At 36.2% G+C, this 23860-nt stretch overlaps 1 protein-coding gene across 1 annotated transcript in view; it reads right to left on the minus strand.

The window, feature by feature from the left end:
- The window catches only part of LOC106473121 (sulfate transporter-like), a 32237-nt gene that overhangs the window by 2292 nt on the left and 6085 nt on the right, over positions 1-23860 (minus strand). Inside the window, exons 5-7 of the mRNA XM_022401619.1 lie at positions 13230-13336; positions 7852-7921; positions 7426-7544 (exon numbers count right to left, since the gene is read on the minus strand). Coding sequence (XP_022257327.1) covers positions 7426-7544; positions 7852-7921; positions 13230-13336 — 296 coding nt within the window. The remainder of the gene's footprint in view (positions 1-7425; positions 7545-7851; positions 7922-13229; positions 13337-23860) is intronic.

The raw sequence follows: 23860 nt of genomic DNA on the forward strand, positions 1-23860 counted from the left end.
AAGAAACTTTACTCAGTTTTGAGAAGGGAGACAGTGAAGCTCTTGATGAAGTTACTACCACTGATGTGACTGTTATTGACGATAGAACTTTTCCTGATGAAGCAGATGAACCCCATATGAAGCAGAAGCCAATGAGATGGAGACCAGTACGGAAGAAGATACGTCCCGTAAAATTAAGAGACTTTGTTGAATTGTAATTTTGTGTTTGTAATTCTGTACATTTAATTAAGTTATTGTTAATTGTTATTGGTTTATTGTATGTGGTTATTGTTCAGGATGAACAATACTAAGGAGGGGGCAGTGTTGCATCAGCGAGGTCACGTGACTAGTGTCATGCCACGTTTCTAGAACTATCCTGTTCCTTTGGGAGTGCTCTAGCATTTGCTAGATTGGGGGTGGGCTGGTATATATAATATGGTCACGGCGTGACGTGACAATGTGTGTGTAGGTAGTGAGTAATTGAACTGCAGTCAGAAAGTATTGTTGAAGTTTACGTTCGTTATTATAGGGTTTGTTATAGAGCGACTGTTGAAAATAAGTGTATCGTAAAGTTGTATTTGGAAAGAATAAACCAGTTTTATTTAAGAAAGGACTTGCATCGCTAAAGTTTCATCGGAACGAATTTACGGAAAATCAATTAACAAATGGAGACGTAACAATATTTAATAAATATTTCAACAGTAGTAGGTTAAGTAGTTAATAATATAAAAAAAAAGCTGTTGAGCGAATGATAAACTAAAAGCAAAAGGATTCTAACATTTTAATTTTTGTCCTTATGTTGGATGGAATTGGCATTTGATACAGTGTGTGTGTGTATATATGGTTGTGGGTTTTCTTGTTAACATCGAACGGGTAGTTAAGTTGTTGGAAAAATCCTGACATTTCATTGGTTTTGGAGAGAAGATCTTGTTCTTCAGGTTGTAAATGTCTCCATCTTTTGAACTGTCCTTCAGGAATAGCAGCCTTAGTTACACAGGAATGGAAAGAGTAACAGCCAAGGTAAGCATGACTATCAGTATTGTTGTAAGTGTACGGTGGTGTTAAGAGAGAGTGTTGTTAATGTACGGTGGTGTTAATGAAATGTGGATGTTGATGTTGAGATATGAGGCACTGGTATTGGATATTTGGTAATCTTTATTAAGGAGTGGGTGGAGTTGTTAAACAAAGTCAATGAACTTCTCTAATTGGGCTTTGATGCAGATTACAATACCTGAAATATTGTCAATGTAACAGATAAAAAGGTTGGGGAAAATTATTATTTTTCTATACTGAAAATATATTTCCGATAGGTACTTACCTCCTCTCACTTGCATAGCTATTCTCATTCAGTGCTGCTCTCTTTATGCAAAAATGTTTTCACAAGCCACAACCTTGAACACCTCATGTATCACATGAACAATGTGGTTCATCTGTGTCTCTCATGTAAGTCATCATGAGCCAACCTTTCACCAACAGGAGTGCAACACACCCTCCTGTGACTCATTCTATTCGATTCTACCAAACTATCACTTCAAGATTAGACAGAAAAGGAAGCACCAGTTTTCAATGGGGAGAAAGAGTGAATGGGATAAGTACCAATCGAAAATATATTTTCAGTATGGGAAAATAATAACTTCCGATAAGGTACGTTACCTCCTCTCACATGGATAGCTGGAATCCACATTGAATAGGCAAAGGGACCAGTGCGAGTGACAGAGAGAAGTATCCTTCAAAAGTATCAAAAGAACACCCGTCAAGTGTGATCTCACTGGGAGAGGAACACACGTGGGAGACCACACCACTTCTGTATACCAGGTATACTATGCACCCAGTATGGAAAGAGGTGTGGCATACACAGGTCGAAAGTGGGAGGAGCACAACCAAAATGGGAGAGAAAACTGGGTGGGTTGGAATCTGAATCACAGTATACCAGAATATCAGTCCTGTAGAAGAAAGACTGTAGAAGAACCATCTTCAGACAGGAATGTGGGGAAAACTAAAATGGATGTACTCAAAGGCATAGAGTGGCTAGGGTGTGAAGGACCATACACAACCAGTCAATTCTAGTCCAAGACCAAGAGGTATTGGGAATAAAATCTCTGACTCATGGATGGAGGAGGGTCCACACTGTTTTCACCTCAAGATAAGTAGAATGGAAGTGTATACTGTTTAAACCAATCTACGAAACAGGCACTTGTGTGCAATCCACAACCAATCATACAACTGGGAATCTGATATTCAAATGATGGTAGGAAGAGATGTGCCAATGTGGGAGGTCACATCAAACTGCCACCCCACTGTGCAATATCAGCCTCAGACAGTGAAAACTCCCTGAGGTGGAGTGAAAGAGGGAGAACCATTTCCCTAATCAACATTATTTTCTGAATAGGACTACACAGAAGCCAGAGCACAATGCCACCCTCCAGGTTCCACTGCATAGGTTACCTGTATGAAAATATAAAGCAACCTCGCCCTCCAGATAGAACTGGTGCAACATCAACCTCCAAACCCATCACACAGAGGTGGAGATCATGAGATAAATTGTGTGAGGAAGAGGAACACAACTAACATATGTGTGAGGATTTATGTTGATTGATCCAGCTCGAATCAAAAACCACTCACTGGGAAACGACATCCAGGTGATGGTAGGGTGAGGGATCCCAATTGAAGGGGTGAACTGCAAAGTGATGGAGCTACACCTAAGCAACTGCACCCTTTGGATAGAACCGCACAGAAGCTGGGAACAACATCAACCTCTGGGATCCACCACATGTTTGGAGGATCAAATGCCACATACACCAGCAGAACACCACCACCTTACTCTCAACTGAATTGAAGAGATCCCATTCAAGAGAACTCCTCCATGGTCCACCACCCTAGAGGCTCAGAACTGGAAAGTGGCAAGGACTACCATACTCTACTAGAAGAACAAGAGGGGACAAAATGTGGTGGAGCATCTGGGGGAAATGCTGACCTTGGAGACAGTGCAACAAGTGACCATGAAAACCCCTATTTAAAAAAAAAGACCCCCTATTTATTCAATCAGAGGGACAGCAGGGAGGGGGCAGCTATCTATCCCCTTCTGCTTTACCCAAGTAAATTCATGGGTTAATATGACCCAGAACGGGCATATTTATGATGCAAGTATATCATGAGGAAAACCTACTAGCCATCTTGGAGAACACCCCATTTCAACAGTATGCATCATTGGCCATGGTTAGACATCTTGGCAGTCAAAAATGAGAAAAAAATTCTATAAGCAAAGGTAAGTTATTGTAGCAAACTACTACTGAAAATTAATTATAGTAAATGAAGAAATCAAGTAAATCACTATGTTGCAAAAAAAAATTAAATGAACATGTGAAAGAGCACAATTGAAAAACATCTGCACTCCATCACTGCCTAACAAGAAGTGATAGTTTGGTAGAATTGAACAGAGAAAGGCACATGTTTCAGGAGGGTGTGTCACAATTCTGTAGGTGGAGAGTTGTTGCATGATGCAAATGAACCACATTAATCGTGAGGTATGTGAGAGTTCAAGGCTTATGGCATGTGAAAAGATTTTTCCATATAGAAGATAACACTGGATGAGAAGAGCTATTCATGTGATGTAATGTATAATATTGGAAATATCAAAAGTGACGTAGAGGCGTTCCTTGATGTAGCCAACAAACAGATTAGTGAGGAAAGAACCCATTTTTGTACCCCTGAAAATACTGGTAAGTTTTTGAATTAGTTGGCTGTTAAATTTGATGGTATTCTTTGTGAGAACTAATTCTGTGAGTTGAAGGAGGGTTTCAGTGATGGAAAATTTAGTATCTTGTCTGTTAAAAAAATGTTTCAGAGCTAGCATGGTGTCACTGTGAGGAGTAACGTAACAGTGTACAGTGACTATATATCCATGGTAAACATACTAAGTTACAGGATTAGATGAAAGTCTATAAGACAGTTTAGAACATATGTGGTGTCTTTAACATAGGAGGGAAGAGAGATGACCAGGGCTGTAGGACAAAATCTAGGTAATTAGATATTTGTTACAAGCTAAAACTATAAGATAATCAGATTTGTGAATCTTGGGCAATAAATAGAAAATTCCTGTTCTAAGATTTTTTTGAATTACGTTTTTGACATTATGTGGGAGTTCGCTGTAATTTATAAGTTCTTGGATGGTTTTATGAATGTGCTTCTGACATTCAGGTATTGGATCTTTCTTGAGTATCTTGTAAAAGTTGGGGTTGTTCAGTTGTCTGAGAGCTTCTTGTGTGTAAAGATCTTGTTGCCACATGACCACAGTTGCATCCTTGTTAGCTGGTTTAATTACTATGCCAGTGTGATTTTTGAAAGAAGATAAAGCATTTCTTTCTTCTTTATTCATGTTTGGTAGTGGAGGTGTTTTATTTAGGTTTAGTTATAGCTTTCAGTTCAACAAAGATGAATAAAGGTATCAAGAGTTTGTAGTTCTCTTTCTGGTGGTGTCCATTCATGCTATCTTGGCTCCAATGACTTAAAAAAATCATGTGTTGAGTCAGGTGTGATATCATCAACAGTATTGATGTTTATAGAGGGGAGGTCAGTGGTAACTATTTGATTGTTGTTTTGCTCCGAGTGTTGGTGGGTGTTGTATCAACAATAGTTTTTGTAACAAAATGTGATTTCAGGCTGCAGCATCTGAAAAATCTTTCTATATCACCTTTAAGTGTGTATTCATTGGTTTGATTATGAGACGATGCAAAGTTTAGTCCTTTAGAAAGCACGCTTTGTTCAGTATTAGAAAGGGGAAGATTATCAAGAATAGTTAAAACACATTTAATGAAGTTTTTTTGTGAGGTTATAGTTATGATAATGCCAAGGTTTAATCAATTTAGTAAGTTTTTGGTTGTTCAAAATTTTCTGATAAACAGTGTTGAGCTGATAGATGTGTTGTCAAATTCTGGTAGCAACTGAAATTTCACAAATAAGGTATACATTATTTCAGAACTTTCCCATTTCACTTGAGTTGTTGTCTTGTACCTTACAAAAGCTGTTGTGGGTAGCTCTCATTAGAAATAGAGAATATCTGTGTAACTTAGTGCTAATAAGGTTCTCGAAGTTTTGATGGTACATTTGAGGTTATAAAAAAACAGAGTTTAAAGCCAGAGGGAATTACCTTGTGATGGAGACAGTTTTTCAAAAACAATATGTGGCTACTGAATCTTATCATGGATATCATAACATAGCATAATGTTTAGGGACAACAAGGGACCTATTGGTCCATCTCAACTGTCCCATCCTCTAAAATAAGCTATTATAAGATAAAAGAAAAAAAACAACATAAAGCCAGCCCTTATTCTTCATATAGTTCTCAAGCTTTTTCTTAAAATCACTTAAATTTACTGCTTCCACAACATCCAAAGGCTACTCATTCCCAAAGCCAACCACCCTCTAAGCTGAAGATGACTGTTACCCTGCCAAAATTTAAATTTGTGTTCCCTATTCTTATTATTCTCACTGTTAAGTATGATAAAACATGATACATCAACACTATCAACTCCATTTACAATCTTAAACACTTTGAACAGATCCTTTCTAACTCTGTTTTTCAAGAGAAAACAATTTCAAAAATCTTAATATCTATCTCCTCATATGACAAACCCTCCATCCCAGTAACCCTCCTCTGAACCCTTTCCAACAATTCAATGCCCTTCCTAAGGTAAGGAGCCCAAGTACTGTATTCACACAATATTCCATTTTGTGCTTAACCAATGACTTGGTTATAACCTCTTTAGACTTGTGTTCAATATTCTGTAGATACAGCCTAAAATCCTATTTGCCCTACCACTAGCAACAGCACACTGCTTGGATGGCTTATGAGACTGATCAATCATTACGCCAGGGTCCTTTTCTTTCATGACACTTTTAAGGTTATTCTCATCCAAATTATACTGAGAATTCAATTTATGATAACCAATGTGCATTATCTTGCATTTATTATAATTAAAACCAATCTGCTATTTATTTGCCCAACTCAATAAATGATCTAAATCCTTTTGTAAAGCAGCAGCATCATCTTCACAGCTAGCAACACCCAAGACCTTAATATTATCAGCAAATTTGGTAAATCTATTGATCATTTCTTCATCTATGTCACTGATATAAATTATAAAGAGCAAAGGTCCTAAGACTGAGCCCTGAGATACTCCATTTGTGACAGTAATCTAGTTTGACTGAACTCCATTTATAACAACTTTTTGCTTTCTTCCATCCAGTGACTCTTCTATCCAATTAGCTAACTTATCCCGCACACCTAGAGATAACTTGTTTTATGTGGCACCTTGTCAAAAGCTTTCTGAAAATCCAGATACACCAAATCTACACCCTTACCCTTATCAACATAAGCCGTAACCTTTTCAAAAAATATCAAAAGATTTGTAAGGCAAGATTTTCCCTTAGTGAAACCATGTTGACTATCCAATAAAATTATAAACTTTGTCGAATGACTTTGCAAAGCATCTTTTATCAGACTTCCAAAATGTTTCCCACAATTGATGTAAGACTAATAGGCCTATAATTACTGGGACAATTTTTATTACCTCCCTTGAAAATAGGAGCGACATTAGCTAACTTTCAATCCTCTGGAACCTGCCCACTACTTAAAGACAAAAAATAGTAGCAAGTGGCTCACATATCCAATCCTTAACTTCCTTCAAAACTCTTGGGGAAAATATTATCTGGACCAAAAGCCTTATGATTTTTCAAACTTCCAATTTTTTTCTAACAAGCTCAGAATTAATGCAATTATATTGTCTGACCTTGTTTCCATTTTTAAACTGTTCAAGATAAAGAATACTGCTTAAATATTCATTACTAAAAACAGAAGAAAAATAGAATTTTCTAGTTTTGTCTGTAGTTTGATTTTTCATAATAAAAAGAAGAGTGTAAATGTAATCTTATCACTTTGCCTGTTTCTATTTTTCTACATAACTTTGATCTTCAAAAGTAAAACACAAAAGGGAAAGTGTTTTCTTATCTGTTTGTATATTAGTGTTAATAGCTTTAACCTCCAGAATTGAAAACAAAAAGTGAGAATGTTTCTTATCTTACTTGTTTCTAGTTTTCTATGTACTTTAATTATAAGAAAGAAAGGAAGTTTCACTATAGTTTTAATATTCTGAGCACAAAGCAGTTTTCACTATAGTTTTAATCTTCAGAGCAAAAGGTAATTTTCTCTACCGTTTTAATCCTCATAGCAAAAGCAAATTCCACTATAGTTTAATTTTCAGAGCATAAGAAAATTTCACTGTACTTTTAATTTTCAGAACAAAAGGAGGTTTCACTATAGTTTAATCTTCAAAACTAATAGAAGATTGAGAATATGTTTCCTTGTTACCTTACCTGCTTCTAGTATTCTCTAGAGTTTTTAATATTCAGAGTAAAAGACAGAGTGAATGTTTTTACTTGTTATCATACCTCTTTCTTTTAGTTTGCTGCTCAGTTTTTTCTTTTAAAGTTGATAGGAAGACATGTCTATTCAGGTAGTTAATAACTGACCCAAAGTGGAAAATTTCTATTCCACAAATGTCTTGAAGCTAAAAAAAATAACTGACATATTAATGATCTAGAAGTGTAGTTTCAACAGCTCAATTAATTCAACATTAAATACAACACAGCAAGTATCAGATCTCACTAATGTTGTGAAAAGAACATGTGTTAAACAAGGAAAATCAATTATTTGACTCTTTTGATAAGGAAATTTGCTATTTCATAATCATTTGTATAAAATAGTATCTATTTCTTCATACAAACTTATCACAAGTAAAATTATCCCCATTGTTTTGAAAGGTTCGAGAAATACTTTCTAATATTTACAAACATGAGATTCTCTAGTTTACTTACCTTAGTATAATGCTCCTTGTCTAAATAGATTTCTGTCTCTGGCACAGTGCCTAACACAGTGTGGTAAGGGCTATAAGACAGCATTATTAGAACTGAATAATAGTATGATATAAATAAAATAGTAAAAAGAAAATTTTCTTCAACATACGTGAACTTTAAAACACATCATGATATGGTAAATTTGAGATAGAAGTGCTTTCCACATACACAAACTTTACAGAGTAAGACATAATTTATGATAAAACGTCTGTAATAGAAAGACTAGAAGAGAATGTTTGTGAGCTTTATCAAGTAGAAGAAATACAAAATAAAAGTAGATTAAGACAAAAGCAAATATTATGTTCATATATGCTCCTAAGCTTATAAAACAGAGGAAGGTATTAGGTTAAAATGACAATTGTGTTAATTTCAAATGATACAGATGTTAAAAGAAAAACAAAATTACACTTAACAAAGTGCACATCATCTATTAACAATATGTCCCTCTGGTCCTTCATCCCTATTTAATAGTTTAAAAGTATTTGTATTATATTTGATCATTTCAAAACATTCATGGATATTATTTTCTACCAGATAACAGCTGTATTTTTTCCAATTGGATCATGTGTATAATGTCCATAAGTTTTACAAAACAGAAATTGGCAAATGTCATTATAAAGTACATAAGCCTTAAAAACAGAAAAAGGTAAGGTAGAAGGTATTGTTATGGTAATTTGTTTTGTAATGTAAAAGTTGGTTAAGAATGAAGTTAACATACTGACCATAAACTTTAAGAAAAACAGAATAATAGTAAATAGAAGTTAGTTTAATGCCCTTAAGCATAAAAAAAGGGAAAAAAAAGAATAAAAGTTATCATAAGATTAATAAGAATTATTAATAAAGTTTCTTGTGATACATTTTCCTAAATACTTAGTACTTTTACCACTTGAAACTTGACATTTTGATTTTGATGAAAAACATTCCCTCATAACAGATACAGCAACAAAATGACAATATCCCGCAATTTACTGATCTTCATTAAAGTTACTAAAGATTGTTAAATGGCAGTCTGTAGTAAAGACACAAGATGTTTGCACTGAAACCAAGATGGACACCTCCATCAAACTGTATATGACCACAATAAAATATTTAATAGCTAACCTTGTCCATCATTCAAGAGGATCACGGAAACTAGTCCACAAATAAGATGGAAAATTATATAAATGAGCAGTCCAGTTTTCATGCCACAAAGGTGTAGTTAAGCCTATTAAATAATTGTTCCTAATGTGAGAATTTAAATCAATGATGAGTAATGGAAGGGTGACACGATAAACTTTTTAAAGTGGTCACTAGACAAACTATACAAAACTAGTACGACTATTGGACAATGTCTTTGTGCAATGGGGTTTTCAAAGTGGTAACTGCAAAAAATATGAAACAGAAAAACTACAGCACTTTCATTCAAAACAAATTCCAATTTCATATCCTAATTCAACTCCTACCACTTAATAAACACTTTTAACCTATTATTTTTCGAATCAGACAAAGGAATTAAAAACTACATAATTATTAGACAAAAAATTTAGAGTATTTGATTATCTGACATAACAGCCAGAGCATTATTATTATTATCAAATATAACAGCTAGAACACTCTAGTTATCAGAAACAACAGCTAGAACATTTTGACTGCTATGATAGGATCACAGAAGATGGAGTTGGTCAAACCAAAAATTAGGAAATCAAAAAGGATATATGAAAAAGGTTGGCTGAATATGTAAAAATTAATACAGTATTTCTTTAAATACATTATGGGTAAGCAAAATGTTAGTATGAGAGAAGGGCCTTTGAAGGATGATAAAGGAAGGTTTGTATTTGCTGATTATGAAATGATTGGATCATTAAATTATACTTTTTCCTCCATTTTTAATAATGAAAATTTAAGCAGTATTCCTTATCAGTTGCTAGATAGAGACAAGATGATACAAGATAATTATATCAATTCATATGATTATCATACACAATAACTAGAGCATTATCATCATACATAACAACAAGAGTATTCTCATTATCAATACAGAACAACTAAAGGTAAAACATTATACATAACAAATAAAGCATTATGATTATCATACATAAAAAACTAGAACATCAATAACAGTGGCATTATTGTTATCATACATAACAGCATAAATATTTTGATTATTATATAGAACAACTAAAACATTATGATGACCAAACATAACCAGTAATGGATTAAGGCATGGGTGGTTTGGGTGACAGCCAGGGACCAATGGTCTAAGAGGGCCCATATAGAAAAAAAATTATAAAACAGATTATATTTATAAATATCTTATTATGTTAACTCTCTCAATATGGGCCCGGTCCCAGGAACCAACCACGTGGCCATTTTGTACTAGTATATAGTTTTAATACTTTAACTTTTAATACAGCATGCGTATCTTCACAAAATTTGGCAGACATTTAGTAAACATTACAAGCCATTTGTACACAAAAAATCAGTTCTTTTAATGAAGTATTTTTTACTAAAAATTTGTCCATGAATATATAGTCTTTTTTTTACTGTATGTGTGTGTGTGTTTTTTTTTTATTACAGCAAAGCCATATCAGGCTATCTGATGTGTCCACTGAGGTGAATCGAACTCCTGATTTTAGCGTTGTAAATCTGTAGACTTACCACTGTCCCAGTGCAGGGTCTTTTTTTTTTCTAGTCTGAGTGCAAAGTAATATTTATGTTAAAATTCAAAATACTTTTCTTCGTCTCAAAAGTCTAAAATTTTAATTATATAATTTTAAAACCTCCTAAATACATTTCAATATTTTACCTGTTATTTCCTCTACCCTGACTATCTAAATAGCCGGTCAGTTTAACCAGCCTCGTAACCACCAAAAAATATTGAAAGAAATCTAAATTACCCCTTTTTTTTTCTAGAATGGATTCAAATTGTAACATGAAATAACAATTGTTTATCCTAAATAATTATAAACTCGTAGCAGTATACATCTATTTATACTTAAATTTTATTGTTTTATTGCCCTTTGAATTGTGTGTAACCACTATTGGGGCCTTTACAACTTAAAAGTCATAAATCACTGGCGAATGTATAGTTCATGCTATGCTTGAATTACCCTCCTTACGAGCTACTTGCAAGCATATCCTGTGAAAAAATTCTTTATATTAATATTTATTTTACCGAATCTAACCTTAAGTAACTTATAAAGTTTCCTATTTTTACATTTTAGTTATCTTTATAATAATAAATAAAGAATACACATGAGAAATAAAACAAAGTACTTACTTGGGTCTTCTTTTTTTTTGCTGTTGATTGTCTATGACACTTAACCTTACTTTTTATACTAATGGTACTACTCCAATAAATAATTTTTTATTTAATTAATAATGCTCGTAAGAACACAAAATAATAACATTCAGAAAGCAGAATATGTCATATAACTATCACAATCTTACAATAATGCTTACAACACGAGTGGAAAATATTCTGGTATTCAAGGCTTCAAACTATCATCTGTGACAGAAACCCTTATGCAATGTATATACTGTGTGTAGCTCACTCATTAAACTTGGTTGGAAAAAGCAGTGCCAAGTGTTGCCCTCCAGTTGCAAGATTCTTTGATACTGTACAAACATTATACACATTTCTATTTGCATTAATATATCATTGCCAATTGCTTTGTGACAAGGTGAAACCTTTAGGGCTATATTTTGTCAAACAGATTTCTGAAACTCAGTGGTCAGCAAGATATGAAGCTATTTTGGCCATTTTGCAAAGTGCTAATATCCCTGGCAAATGAATTGAGCAAAAAGCTGAATTGCAGAAATGAAGCTCAATCAATTGTTAATAAACATGAAAAACTAGATTCAAGTATTTACATCCTTATTTGGCACATATTCTTGAAATGATTCCACCACACAAGCCTCGCACTCCAACAAACCAGCTTAGATCTCAATGTTGCTGTGTCCTAATTGGATGCCCTTATCAAATTTGTTAAAGATCAGAGAACAAGATTTGACAAGTTCAAAGACCGAGGTGCTGAACTATGTGGTTATAGTGAGTAATTCTCTGTTCAGAATTGCATGTGGGTGTTCAACCATTATCATGATACTGGAGATGCAGAGGATACCATACTATAACCCAAGAATAAATTCAGAACTTCAGTATTTTTTGTTGTGGTCGACCAAGTTGACATTGCATCGAGATATCATCTTGATGTATATAAGGATGTTTCCACCAAATTTGGATTCCTTTCCAAATTATCATCTCTTTCATGTGAAGGAATCAGTCAAGCCGCAAAATGTCTTGTCCATTCTTTTCCGAAAGACATTGAAACTGAGGTAGAAATGGAATTGATCCAGTTTTCTACTTTGGTAATTCAAGAGCGTCAATGTTCATTCACACAATCTGAACCAATAGAATCAGTGGAGTTAAGAATATTGTTCTTTTTCCATAGACAAACCCTTGTCCAAACATTTCCTAATATTGAGATAGTGCTGAAAATGTACTTGTCCATGATGGTATTAAACTGCAGCAATCATTTTTGAAACTGAAACACACAAAAAGTGAGTTCAAGATCAGAATAGGACAAAGACTAAATAGTCCATCTATAATGAACATAGAATGTAACATACTTCGAAACTCATTGACAAGTTCATTTATAATATAGTCAGAAAAAGACAATTCCAATTTTATACAGGTACATGCAGGTTCTAATCAAGTTGTGAATAAAATGTGTTTGCATATGTTTGTGGTTTGTCTATATTGTTTCCAGTGTTACAAGACTATGTGTGTCATTAAAATTTTCTCACATGTATATACTTAAAATCATGATTTTGACAGTGAAGTTGACTCAGTTCACCAGAAATCAACATATCCATGATGGGAAGGGGGGGGGGGCTTTTCTTCTCCTACTGCCTAGGGCCCAAGCCACCCTTAATCTTTCACTGTACATAACAACTGGTACATTATGGTTATCATACATAACTATTCTATTATAGTCATCCTAGATAACAACTAGGATGTTGTGATTAAAATCCATAACATTAGTTAGAAAAATGTTACAAGACATAATAATTAAAGCATTAATGTATCAGGCATAACTAAAATATGATTATCAGGCATAACTAAAATATGATTATCAGACATAACTAAAATATGATTATCAGACATAACTAAAGAATTATGATCTTCAAAAATAACAACTAAAACATAAGAACTTGACTATTATGGTTTTCAGTAAGGTTTTTTAATTTTGTTTTGTTTTCTTAATGAGCAACAACGTGCTTTTTCTGTTGAAATAAATATTTTAGTCTTAAGAGTTGCTACAAAGACATAAATAGATAACAAGATGAACTGCACTTACTATGATAAGCGATATATAACAGTAAGTAACGAAAATATTGCTCCTGCAATTATTCCTGGGCCAGTATCCAACAAAACAACACACACAAATGTTACTAGCCAGATAAGCTACAGAGAGAGAGAGAAACATGCTACTGAGTTGGTTTATGAATTAAACAAATAATTGTTTATTCATAATTCACAAAAATACACATTACACACCCAATTATAAATCATTTTTAAGACATGAACTTTTCTTATCATAAATTTATGCTTTCATGAGTTACAACTGATTTATTTCAAATACAAGTAAATGTACCCATCCCAAGCGATTAGAAAAGTTTTAAGTTAATCTGTCAATTTGAATTATTTCATGGACTTTAAAAAGGTTAATTGTGTTGCACTCTTGGTTTCACTAAAAGGCAAAGCTCTGAGCTACTTATATTGCCCACTGTGAAAGTAATTGTTGAGTATTTCAGTCATGCTAAGAGCTGCTCAACAATAACATATGATAAATTTGCATTTTCATTATTTAAGTTACATCACATTTTTGAAATGTGAATGACAGTGTGATTAATTCCTAACAACTTAGTGTAGAATATCATGCTTGCGAAATAAAATTTGCATCAACATTTTTCATGGCTGTTCTCCTGTCATATCCAAAATGAATGTTGACCTTTGCCTGCTTGTGCCACTTTTCAAATGCAGTGTAGGAAGCAGCCACCATAAACGAGATACAGCCAAATGCTCAGACAGACAACACGGTTTGCAATATATATATAAGATAAAGTTCAACAACATCAGAGGTTTGAATCTGTAAGATAAGCTCAAACATTAAAGGAGTAACTGCTACAGTCGCTTTAATTTTAGATTTTACAATTTTATAAAAATGATAAAAGCATTACATTGATTCATATTACGTATAACAATTAGATGTTATTTGACCAAAAGTTAACACTTCACATCATGATATATTTTGGGGACATGTTCATAGAAGTCATGACAATTTTGGTAGTTTTGGACTTTTAATATTTTCAAAGAGCTCAATCGAAGTGTGTGGCAATCTCACTCAATTACATACATACAGTACAACATATGCATAATATTATCCTCTAAGCCAATGACGAAACTAAGTTAACATTTTAAACCTCCATTTTTAGGGGTATCAGCTTGAAGGAATTAAATTTTGAAAGAATTTACAGTAATAAAACAAAAAATAGTTTAATGTCATTAATTAACTAATTATATAACTTTTTGTTTATTTATATCCGATATATTATCAAACATATTGGTTAAGCATACAATAAGCAAATCATACTCCTGTCCTTACTAAATGTCAAAGTCACTGACAAGGTGCACTGATGTCTGATGTATAAATTTTGTGAAGGTTAAAAGCTGCCATAGAAAGCCAATAATTAATAGCTACAAGGACAACAGCTCACCAATAAATAGAGTGTAATAAGCCTTTCAGACCACCTATTCTTATCCAAAGTCACACTGGGTGATGTTCTGAAAAAATGGTAGAAGGGAATCTGATAATACTAGCCCAGTCTCCTAAGACTAACCACTGCTCAGCTTATGGGGTGTGTTAGATATGCTACTATGAGAAATTAGAATATCAGCCTAAAACTAATCACTGTTTGGTACATGTAAGACTGCTGGATGTGCTAAAGTGATATATCAGCTCAACCACATGAAATTAATCACATGAATTCACTGTTATTGACTCATTGCCATAAAATTTACTTATAAGGAATAACTATACAGCTTTATGAGCAACCACTGATGTTGGTCTTCTTTCATAAAGAAATACATCTACACAGATTTGTGGATATCTACTGATGTATGTTGGTCTTTTTGCACAATGAAATATATATATATGCAACTTTAGGGGTAACCATTGATGTATGTTGATCTTCTTGCATAATGGGATAAATCTATACAGCTTTATGGGTAACCATTGATGTTAAAACTTTCCTACACCAGAAATATATTACCAATAGATACCTAACTCCTCTTACACAATAGCTTTTCTTGTTCCATATGCACAATTTTTACTCATTACTAACCTTGATGCTCTAACTTACCCCATGTGTTTAACATAGTATAGTGCATTGTAGCATGCAAATAATCATGCAACAACCCTCCACCAATAGGAGCATGGCACGCTCTCCTACTGCAGCTGGCTTCCTCTATACTGTAGAATCCAATCTTCACTTCTAAATTAGGAAAAAAAGAAGCACCAGAAGTAGGGAATTGGGGTATGAAAAATAAGCAGAAGTATCTATTGATCTATCCACTATGATACCTTACCTATTCTCACATAACAGCTAGGATCCCACATTGACATGGTGGAGAGACCAGTGAAAAAGTGTTTGAAGAACACCCATGGAGTGTCACATCTTTTGTTGGTAGAGGAACACACCCTTGAGAGACTGCACCACATCTGAACCAGGTATACTCTTCACCTGTTAAGAAAACTCAGGTAGAAAAAGAGCATATCATATAATCAATTGGACATGCCAAATGGTGTACAGTGGCTAGATCACATCAAACCATAATTGGTGTCAACTCCAGTCCATAATTAGGCAGCATCGGATATTTATCATTGATCCACAGTAGAAGGGTCCCTACCATCTTCACCTCAAGATGAGGATGCAGAAGTGAAAATAGTTTCCATTCTGCCATTCTAGTCAAAGCACATATGTACAGATCTAGAACACAACCAACACCAGACCACCCGGGAACCCAACATGCAGATGATGGTAGAAAGGGGAAACGTAGTATGGAGGTTCATTCAAATCCAAAACCTGGCATCAATGGGACTTCATCATCCAGTCCACAATAGGATGAAAGCTCCCTACCAACCACATGTGTGAGGATTATGTTGGCTAGTCCAGTTCTAATCCAACACAAGACCACCCAGGAACTGACATCCAGGATTTGTGGATTAGTATACCTGAACAGGCATCACTTGCCACAAATCGGGATTCAACATGCACATTAATGACCCTGAAAAGGAAATAAAGAAATATAAACTTATCCAATTACAGTTGAACCAAGATATGGAGAACGACAACAGGCAGTATGCAGTGTCCAGATGAGGAGGAGATGAATGTAATGGGAAATGAATGTGTTAGAAGTGGTCTACATGCCAGCCCAAGTGATTTCTTCTAATGGACGATGGAAATTGGCAGCCAGGGAAAGGGAGAGGTGCCAGAACTGATTAGAGGACACTTGGAAAAGATGTTGGGAAATGGAAGACAATAAATAATATGACAATCTGGTAAGCTGGAGAAACAATTCCATAAAAGTGGTAGGGTAAATATCACAGTGAGAGAAAGGGTTCCTTATAACAGGAATCACGGAAAAAAGCTGTGTGGGCAATATGACATTAGAGAGTACACACAGGCCAAAAAAAGATGATCTAGATTGGAGCGGGAATACAAATTGGAAATGGAAGATATTGAAATAGGAGTGAATTGATGTGACCTTCACAAGCCACCACTGTCATGTGAAAACAACTGTGATCCTGACAAAGGGGAACATAGGTATGATAATAAAGGACACATGATACATCGATGGTGAAAACATCAAACCTACAATGACCATAGGCAGAAAGGAACAAAAAATAGATCTTAAGGTAAAAAGATACAGAGAACAGGAGGCAAAGGGTTCGAAAGGAGGTTGGGTAAGGGCGTGGAGAACAGCAATGAGGTCCCAATCAGGAAAGGGTGTGTGATGAGGAGGACAAAGGAGTTGAAATGAATAAAACAAAAGGGAAAGGACCAGAGAGGCAAACACTCTACTGGAATGGGAAAACTGGAAGGTATTGGACAAGGCTACTCTATAGCCAGCAATCTTGATAAAAGAGTTAGCACAAAGGATCGCATATAAAGTGTAATAAACTTAAAATAAGACCCAAAACTCGAGTGCTTTCAAATAGTTGACTATTTTTCTTCTGAAGAAGAAGAGTCAACTATTCGAAAGCGCTCAAGTTTGGGATCTTATTTTAAGTCTATAGCCAGCAATGGTAGACACAACAAAACCATTGTCAAACAGCCAGATAAACAATTCATAAACATGAGGAATGGTAGGACAGGAAGGAACATGACCATGGCACAGAGACTACTGGCAAAAATACCATTTTCTCTGATACACCAATAAGGGGGAAGGATGGACAGAATAGGAAAGGATGAAAATTATCAATGTAGAGAGTCTGAACCACCTTGCTAGGGACCAGACAAACACCATGATTGAAGTCAGAGTGTGGTGACATTGGGATGATATACCAGCGACTGAGGCTGTTGAAGTAGGGAATTGAATAGCAGAAGTGGTAATGGAGGTGCTCACTGAAGGAGGGCAAGAACTTGTAACCAAGGCTGAGCAGGCCAAAAAGGTGCAATGAGGACCTAACATTGGCTAATGGGTAAACCTTGGGGAAGGAAACAGATAGGCAGATATTAATAAAGGTAAAGTGGGACCAATACTGACTGAAGGCATCCACTATCATAGCCAAAGGATGTGGGATTGGCGACCACAAAAGGGGTCATTTGGCATTGAATTGGGTGGCAAATGTGTCTAGAAAAGGATTACCCCATTGGTTGCACAACCACCAAAACACCCGAGGATTGAGGAGCCACTCTATACGAAGAACCTTGTTCGGACAAGACAATCAATCTACAACAAGATTTAGAGCACCAGGAACATGACACAACAGTAGGAGTGTGTGATGTGAATAAGCCCAGAAGAGGAATTATAGTGTCCAGACTCAAAGTGAATGGGTACCCCCTTGTTGATTGATATACGAGACAATGGTCAAATTGTTGGAATGGATCACGACCATTTTGCCCCATATTACAGGCAGGAAATGATCCAGAGCTTGATGAATGGCAAGAAGTTCCAGCACATTGAAGTCATAGCAAACTCGACTAAAGATCAATGACATGCAATTTCCTGTGTATCTAGAAATGCTTCCCAACCCATCAAAGAAGTGTCTGTAAAAAGATGCAATGCCAGATGAGAAGGCAGAAGAGGAACACCTGTCATGGTGTGTTTCTGTTGAGCTACCAGGCATATTAGATGTGCAGTGAGGGGGGGGGGTTAACAGAGTCCAGGAGACCCTGAGCAAGATTCCATTGATTGTGCACTTCCACTGAAGTGTGCATATGTGAGCACGACATAAGGGAATGAGGGCTTCCACGGAAGCCTTAGTCCCTAAAAGAGAAAGAACCTTACATGCAGTAAGAGAAGGAGAGGATTGAGCCTTGAGAAATAACAATTCCATCACCCACAAATGAAGTGGAGAAGACTGGGCCTGACTGAGACAGGAGTTGAAAATCTCCCATGGGGATAAGGTAGTGGGTCAGACAAAATGTCTCCATATTGAGGGATAGCAGAAGGGAAAGATCCATAACATTCCCCACTCTCTCCATCATGACCCACAACACTGATAGAGTACAATTGAGGGAGGAATATAGACATACATAATACATGTGTGAGGACTGATATTGATTGGTTCTACTCTAAATACAAAACACTTCCACGTGGGGTAGGATGAGGAATACCAACTGAAGAGGTGAACTGCAATTTTTACGTCTCACTCCCTTGTTTTTTTTATGTTTCATATTAGAGGATATCACTTCACTTACCCCAGCAGAACACCACCATCGTACTCTCAACTGAATGGATTTATAATAATTTCTATAATTTGTGTATATTTCATTATCACATTCAGGAGAATGTCTCCACAGTCCACCACTCCAGCGGCTTTGAACTGGAATGTGGTAAGGACACTAACTCCACTAGAAGAAAAGGGGGAAACATAGTGGAGAGTCTGGAAGAACATCAACACCTGAGACAGTACAATGGTGACCATGAAACCCTATTTTTAATAGCAGACCATATCAAGTTATTCAATACAAGTCATGGCAGGGATGGGATGTTATCCCTTTCTGCTTTGTCCATGTAGCCCAGGGGTGAGTACAGTCTGGGATGAGCACACTTATGAAGCAATTTTATTGCGAGGATAAACCTACCACTGATCTTGTGGAACACCCCATCTCAGCAGTGTGCCTATCATGGCCATGTAATTATAATATTCAAAGTGAAATGGCTTGACAGTATGTTTTAGAATGGTTAAAGAATATATAATCAAGCACCAATAGCCACAGAGCAGGATCCAAATGATGAGGAAAAATGATAAAAAGGGGAAGGCCCCTGAAAAAAATTACCCAGTCAAAGTCGCACTGAAATTGGAAGAATAGCGACACACAGAAGACGATAGCCCAAAGAGGAAGAAACCACAATACTATGCAAATAGTGAGAGAGAAACATATTTGGAGTAGTCTACATGCCCGACTGAAGAATTTACTCCAACAGACAATGAAGATGAGATGTTAGAGAAAAGGTAAGGTGGTGAATTTGATGAAAAGACACCTCGAACAAAGTACGGGAGGAAGATGATAGATAGGAAAAAGTCAATGGAATCAAATTTCAAACCCAATTGGTGAGGGTGGAAGCAGAAAGATCACGAACAGAGGATGGTTGCCAAGGAATAAAGAGGTGTGAACAGGCACCACGGAAGGAAACTGTGTGGGCAATATAACAGCAATGAGCAAGTACAGAACATAGAAGTATATCCAGATCAGGCCGAAGATAAAGGTGGTAAATGGAAGAAAAATTGGCACAAAAGGCTGAGTTACCTTCCCTAGCTGCCGAAGTATTGGGGAGGAAAAAACGATCTGCATAAAGGAAAATATATGTAGGATGATTTTATCTGGATCGGAAAGACAATCCACGACAATTATTGAAAGACCCAGAATGTGATATGAATATCTTGCATTATGGGCCCAAAAAAGATCTTACTTATGAAAACATAGGAATCGAGAACTGGTGCCACCCTGAAGATTTAGATAAGCAACCATTGTATAATTGTCGGAATGAATCATTGCCAGACGATGTCTGGCCAGATGGAGAAAATTAACCATAGCCCAATGTACAGCTAGAAGTTCCAGGGTGTTGAAACAATAAGACCTCTCGGCCACAGGCCAACACCCCAAAGCCTCCTGTTGATCGACTCACACCTCCATCCCTGAAGGGGGTGCATCCATGAAAATATGTAAATCTGGATGAAGAGGAGGAAGCGGGACACCTGCTGACGTGTGGGTCCTGTCCAACCATCACTGCAGATCGTCGACTATGGTAAGAGCAAGGGTTATAAGAGTCTTCAAAGGATCCTGTGCAAGATTCCACTGGTCGTGAAGAGCCTAATGAAGATCCTGCATATGAACACGACCAAATGGGATAAGAGCTGCCATGAAAGACCACATCCCCAAAATCGATAGAACCTCATGAGCTGTAATAGAGGGAGCAGTAAGAGTGTGTAGAACTGAAAGCTCCATCAAATAAAGTCGAAAAGGAGAAGGTTGGGCCCAATTGAGATAGGTGATGAAAAAATATCTAAAGTGATCAGATATTGGGTAAGTTGAAGGAATGACTTCTCCAATTTGAATAACCAGCCAAGCCACCTTCAAAAGCAGCTGATGAGTGTGATGGACAGATTCCTGTTCAGAACAAGATAACAGTAGCCAGTCATTCATATAATAATGAAAGTGCAACCTGAGAGCATGTAGGTGACATACAAATGCTCGGACCACCCGAAAAAAAAACATGGGGCTGAAGCAAACCCGAAGGGTAGTGCACAAAACTGATAAATCACCTCGTGATGAACAAACTGAAGATATGGTCACAACTGCTGAGATATCGAGATATGCAAGTAACCAATCACGACATCCATCTAGGTCATCCATAAACCTAGAGAAAAGGCCCACCTGAGAGTGAGAAACTATTCCATGGTAAAATGGGGGGAGACTGAGAAATTAGTTGAGGTGGGACAAATCTATTACAGGCAGCCAGTCTTTGGTTTTCTTGGGGGACAACAAACAACCCGAAATAAAAACCTGGAGAAAGATGATGAATAGGTTCAAGGGCCTGTTGAGACAAAAAAAATTCTACCAACTTTGACAGGCACTGGCTGATGATGGGATCCAAAGGAGATGGGTACACGAAACAAGTGAGGTTGGGAAAGAAGTCCCTCTGATAAAACTCAAACAACCCACTGATATGTGGCGAAAGATCACCAAAGAGGAACAAATTCGCACAATCGAGCTCCCACTGGGTAGTCACCAGTACTATTGGCATCATGCCCATCTACATGGAATAAAACAACGATATGAGCAACAGGTAAAGGCTGGGAAGGATTATGATGGGAAATGGAAATAGGGGCTTGTCGTGGTTCTGACTGCGACAAACTAGCTACCAAAGAGAAAAGGGTAGAGCATTGATGCACGGATTCCACATGTGATTTCAAGGTCTCGGATACATGGTCAAAACATACCATCAAAGAAAAGGGGCCATATATAAATCCCCGAGATAAGTGGGGTAGCAAACGAACCTTGGATAAGGCCGCTTCGCGGCCCAGAAGATCCCAACAACACATAAACCACGTGTATAAAGCAAGAGCTGAAGACTACAAATAAGCCAATATGGAGGTAATAGGAGAGAGGCTGTCCTTCGAAAATCCATCAGGATCTAAATGTATTGCCTTGGATAGGAGAAGTATGGTAGATTAATACTGGAGAAGTGTATTAAGGGTAAGAAGAAGGCATGAAAACTAGGCATGTGTTAAACGTACAGGAAAATCAGGGACCACCCCCAAACAGGTAAAATAGACCCCAACTGCTGAGAGTCTAGAAATGGACAGTCTGCTTGGTGGTAAGCCAAAGCCATGGGGGCAAGGCATGCTGGTACCTCAACCAACTGTGAAGCAAAATGCTTGGCATGAGCCCTAATATCTAGAGAATGTGGGAAAACTAAATAAGGAGAGGAAGAACTATCATGTAACAAAGAAGGATGGGAATCGTAGAAAATCCAAGAAATGAATAAAATATCACATAACTGAGAAATCATGAATAAAAGTGATGTATTAGGCTAGCTGATTCCACATGTGGGGCATAAGAAGACATGGCAAAATCCAGTGGTAGGATACTGTAGAAATTTTCAACCTGAACAGGTTTGGCTTGTTCAGCAGGAAGTGGGGCAGGTTCAGGAGAATATGGTTGACCCATATGTCAATCAATTTCTCGGTAGATAATCCATGCTAAATCCATCAATTGGTCACCCACACCTACAGCCCATGAAAAAGTGCTTGTAGGAGGTGTGATACCCAAAGTGGTAACACTAACCTCAGCATACATTTCAAATTATGAATCAAACAAAAATGTTTGATAGAAAAATGTAAATGTGCGAGAGAGAAAAAAAAAAAATAGAGACCGAAACATGACTTTAAAGCAAAAGGCATTGGCAATATAACCATAAATTATTAATAAATAAATCCACTTCAGAATTAGAAATGTTAAATTTACGAATGCAAACCACAGGAAAAGCATAAAAGCAAAAAAAAAAAAAGTCTAAACACTAGCACTGTCAAACGAGAAGTGATAGTTAGATAGAATTGAATAGAGTGGGTCGCGTGTAATGAGAGTGTGTTGCACTCTTATTGGTGAAGGATTGTAGCATAATGATTTGCACAAGAGATGCATTGGAATCAGTCAATTCCAATGGAGGGGAGGTAAAAGACTTGTGGCATGCATAAAATAATTTCACATAGAGGGCAGCACTGAACGAGAATAGCTATTTATGTGAGAGGTGGTAATGTACCATATCAGAAATATGTTTTGTTCATTATTTTTTTTTACTTCTTGTGGTTAGTGTCATTTTACCTATAAGGATGGATAACACAGGCTCCAATCTAACTCATGAAGAAAATGTCTTATCTTACTTATGCTACTCACCATAACGCAACTGCGAGTTATAAGAAGTCACTGGACTTGAACTGTGTTTCTTTTATGGTATATTTGGATTTCTATAATTCCTCAAACTTTGTTAACGAAAAATGCAAAGTACCTATCTTAAATCATAGTTTTTCATGGAATCACCTAAACAATAGGTACATATAATTCACTCTAGATGGTAACATGTCATAATTAATTATATATAAGGGTGAACACCTTTCCCCGATGATAGTGGTTTGAAACAAGTAACATCCAGAATATACCTTGCCAGCCTAGACCCCTTTCACAAATCTGAATGATCCAGTCTGGGATATTATGAAATACTGCCCGAGGGACAGGTCTCAAAATCTCACTAAACTTTGCAAAAGGAGTGACAGTCTATTTAAGCAGACGTGTACCAATGATTGGCAGCAAATATTAGTAATACAGTCCATGTGGTACACTCCCCATGAAAATGAACTATTAGAAGCAACACACAACATTATAATTTCCTGATGTGCTATCAGAATACGTTTTTGTATTGTGGCATAAACAGCAAGATAAAAAGTTTCGTCAAATACTGAAATACTGGTTCTAACCTAATTGAACATTTATGTAATAATATTAATATCACCATATTTTACCCTTTCATGCTAGTGGACTTTATTCACGTGTATTCAGATCGTTTTTTCTAGGTATGTCCACTGTCTAGGGGGGATTAATCCCATTTAAAGGGCTGAAGGTATAAAGATTAATACAAGTTAATATAAGTTAGGGTTTATCTCCATTGGATATGTTTATTTGGAATAATCACTGATGT

This window comes from Limulus polyphemus, unplaced genomic scaffold (assembly GCF_000517525.1).
Source record: "Limulus polyphemus unplaced genomic scaffold, Limulus_polyphemus-2.1.2 Scaffold5905, whole genome shotgun sequence".
Lineage (NCBI taxonomy): Eukaryota > Metazoa > Arthropoda > Merostomata > Xiphosura > Limulidae > Limulus > Limulus polyphemus.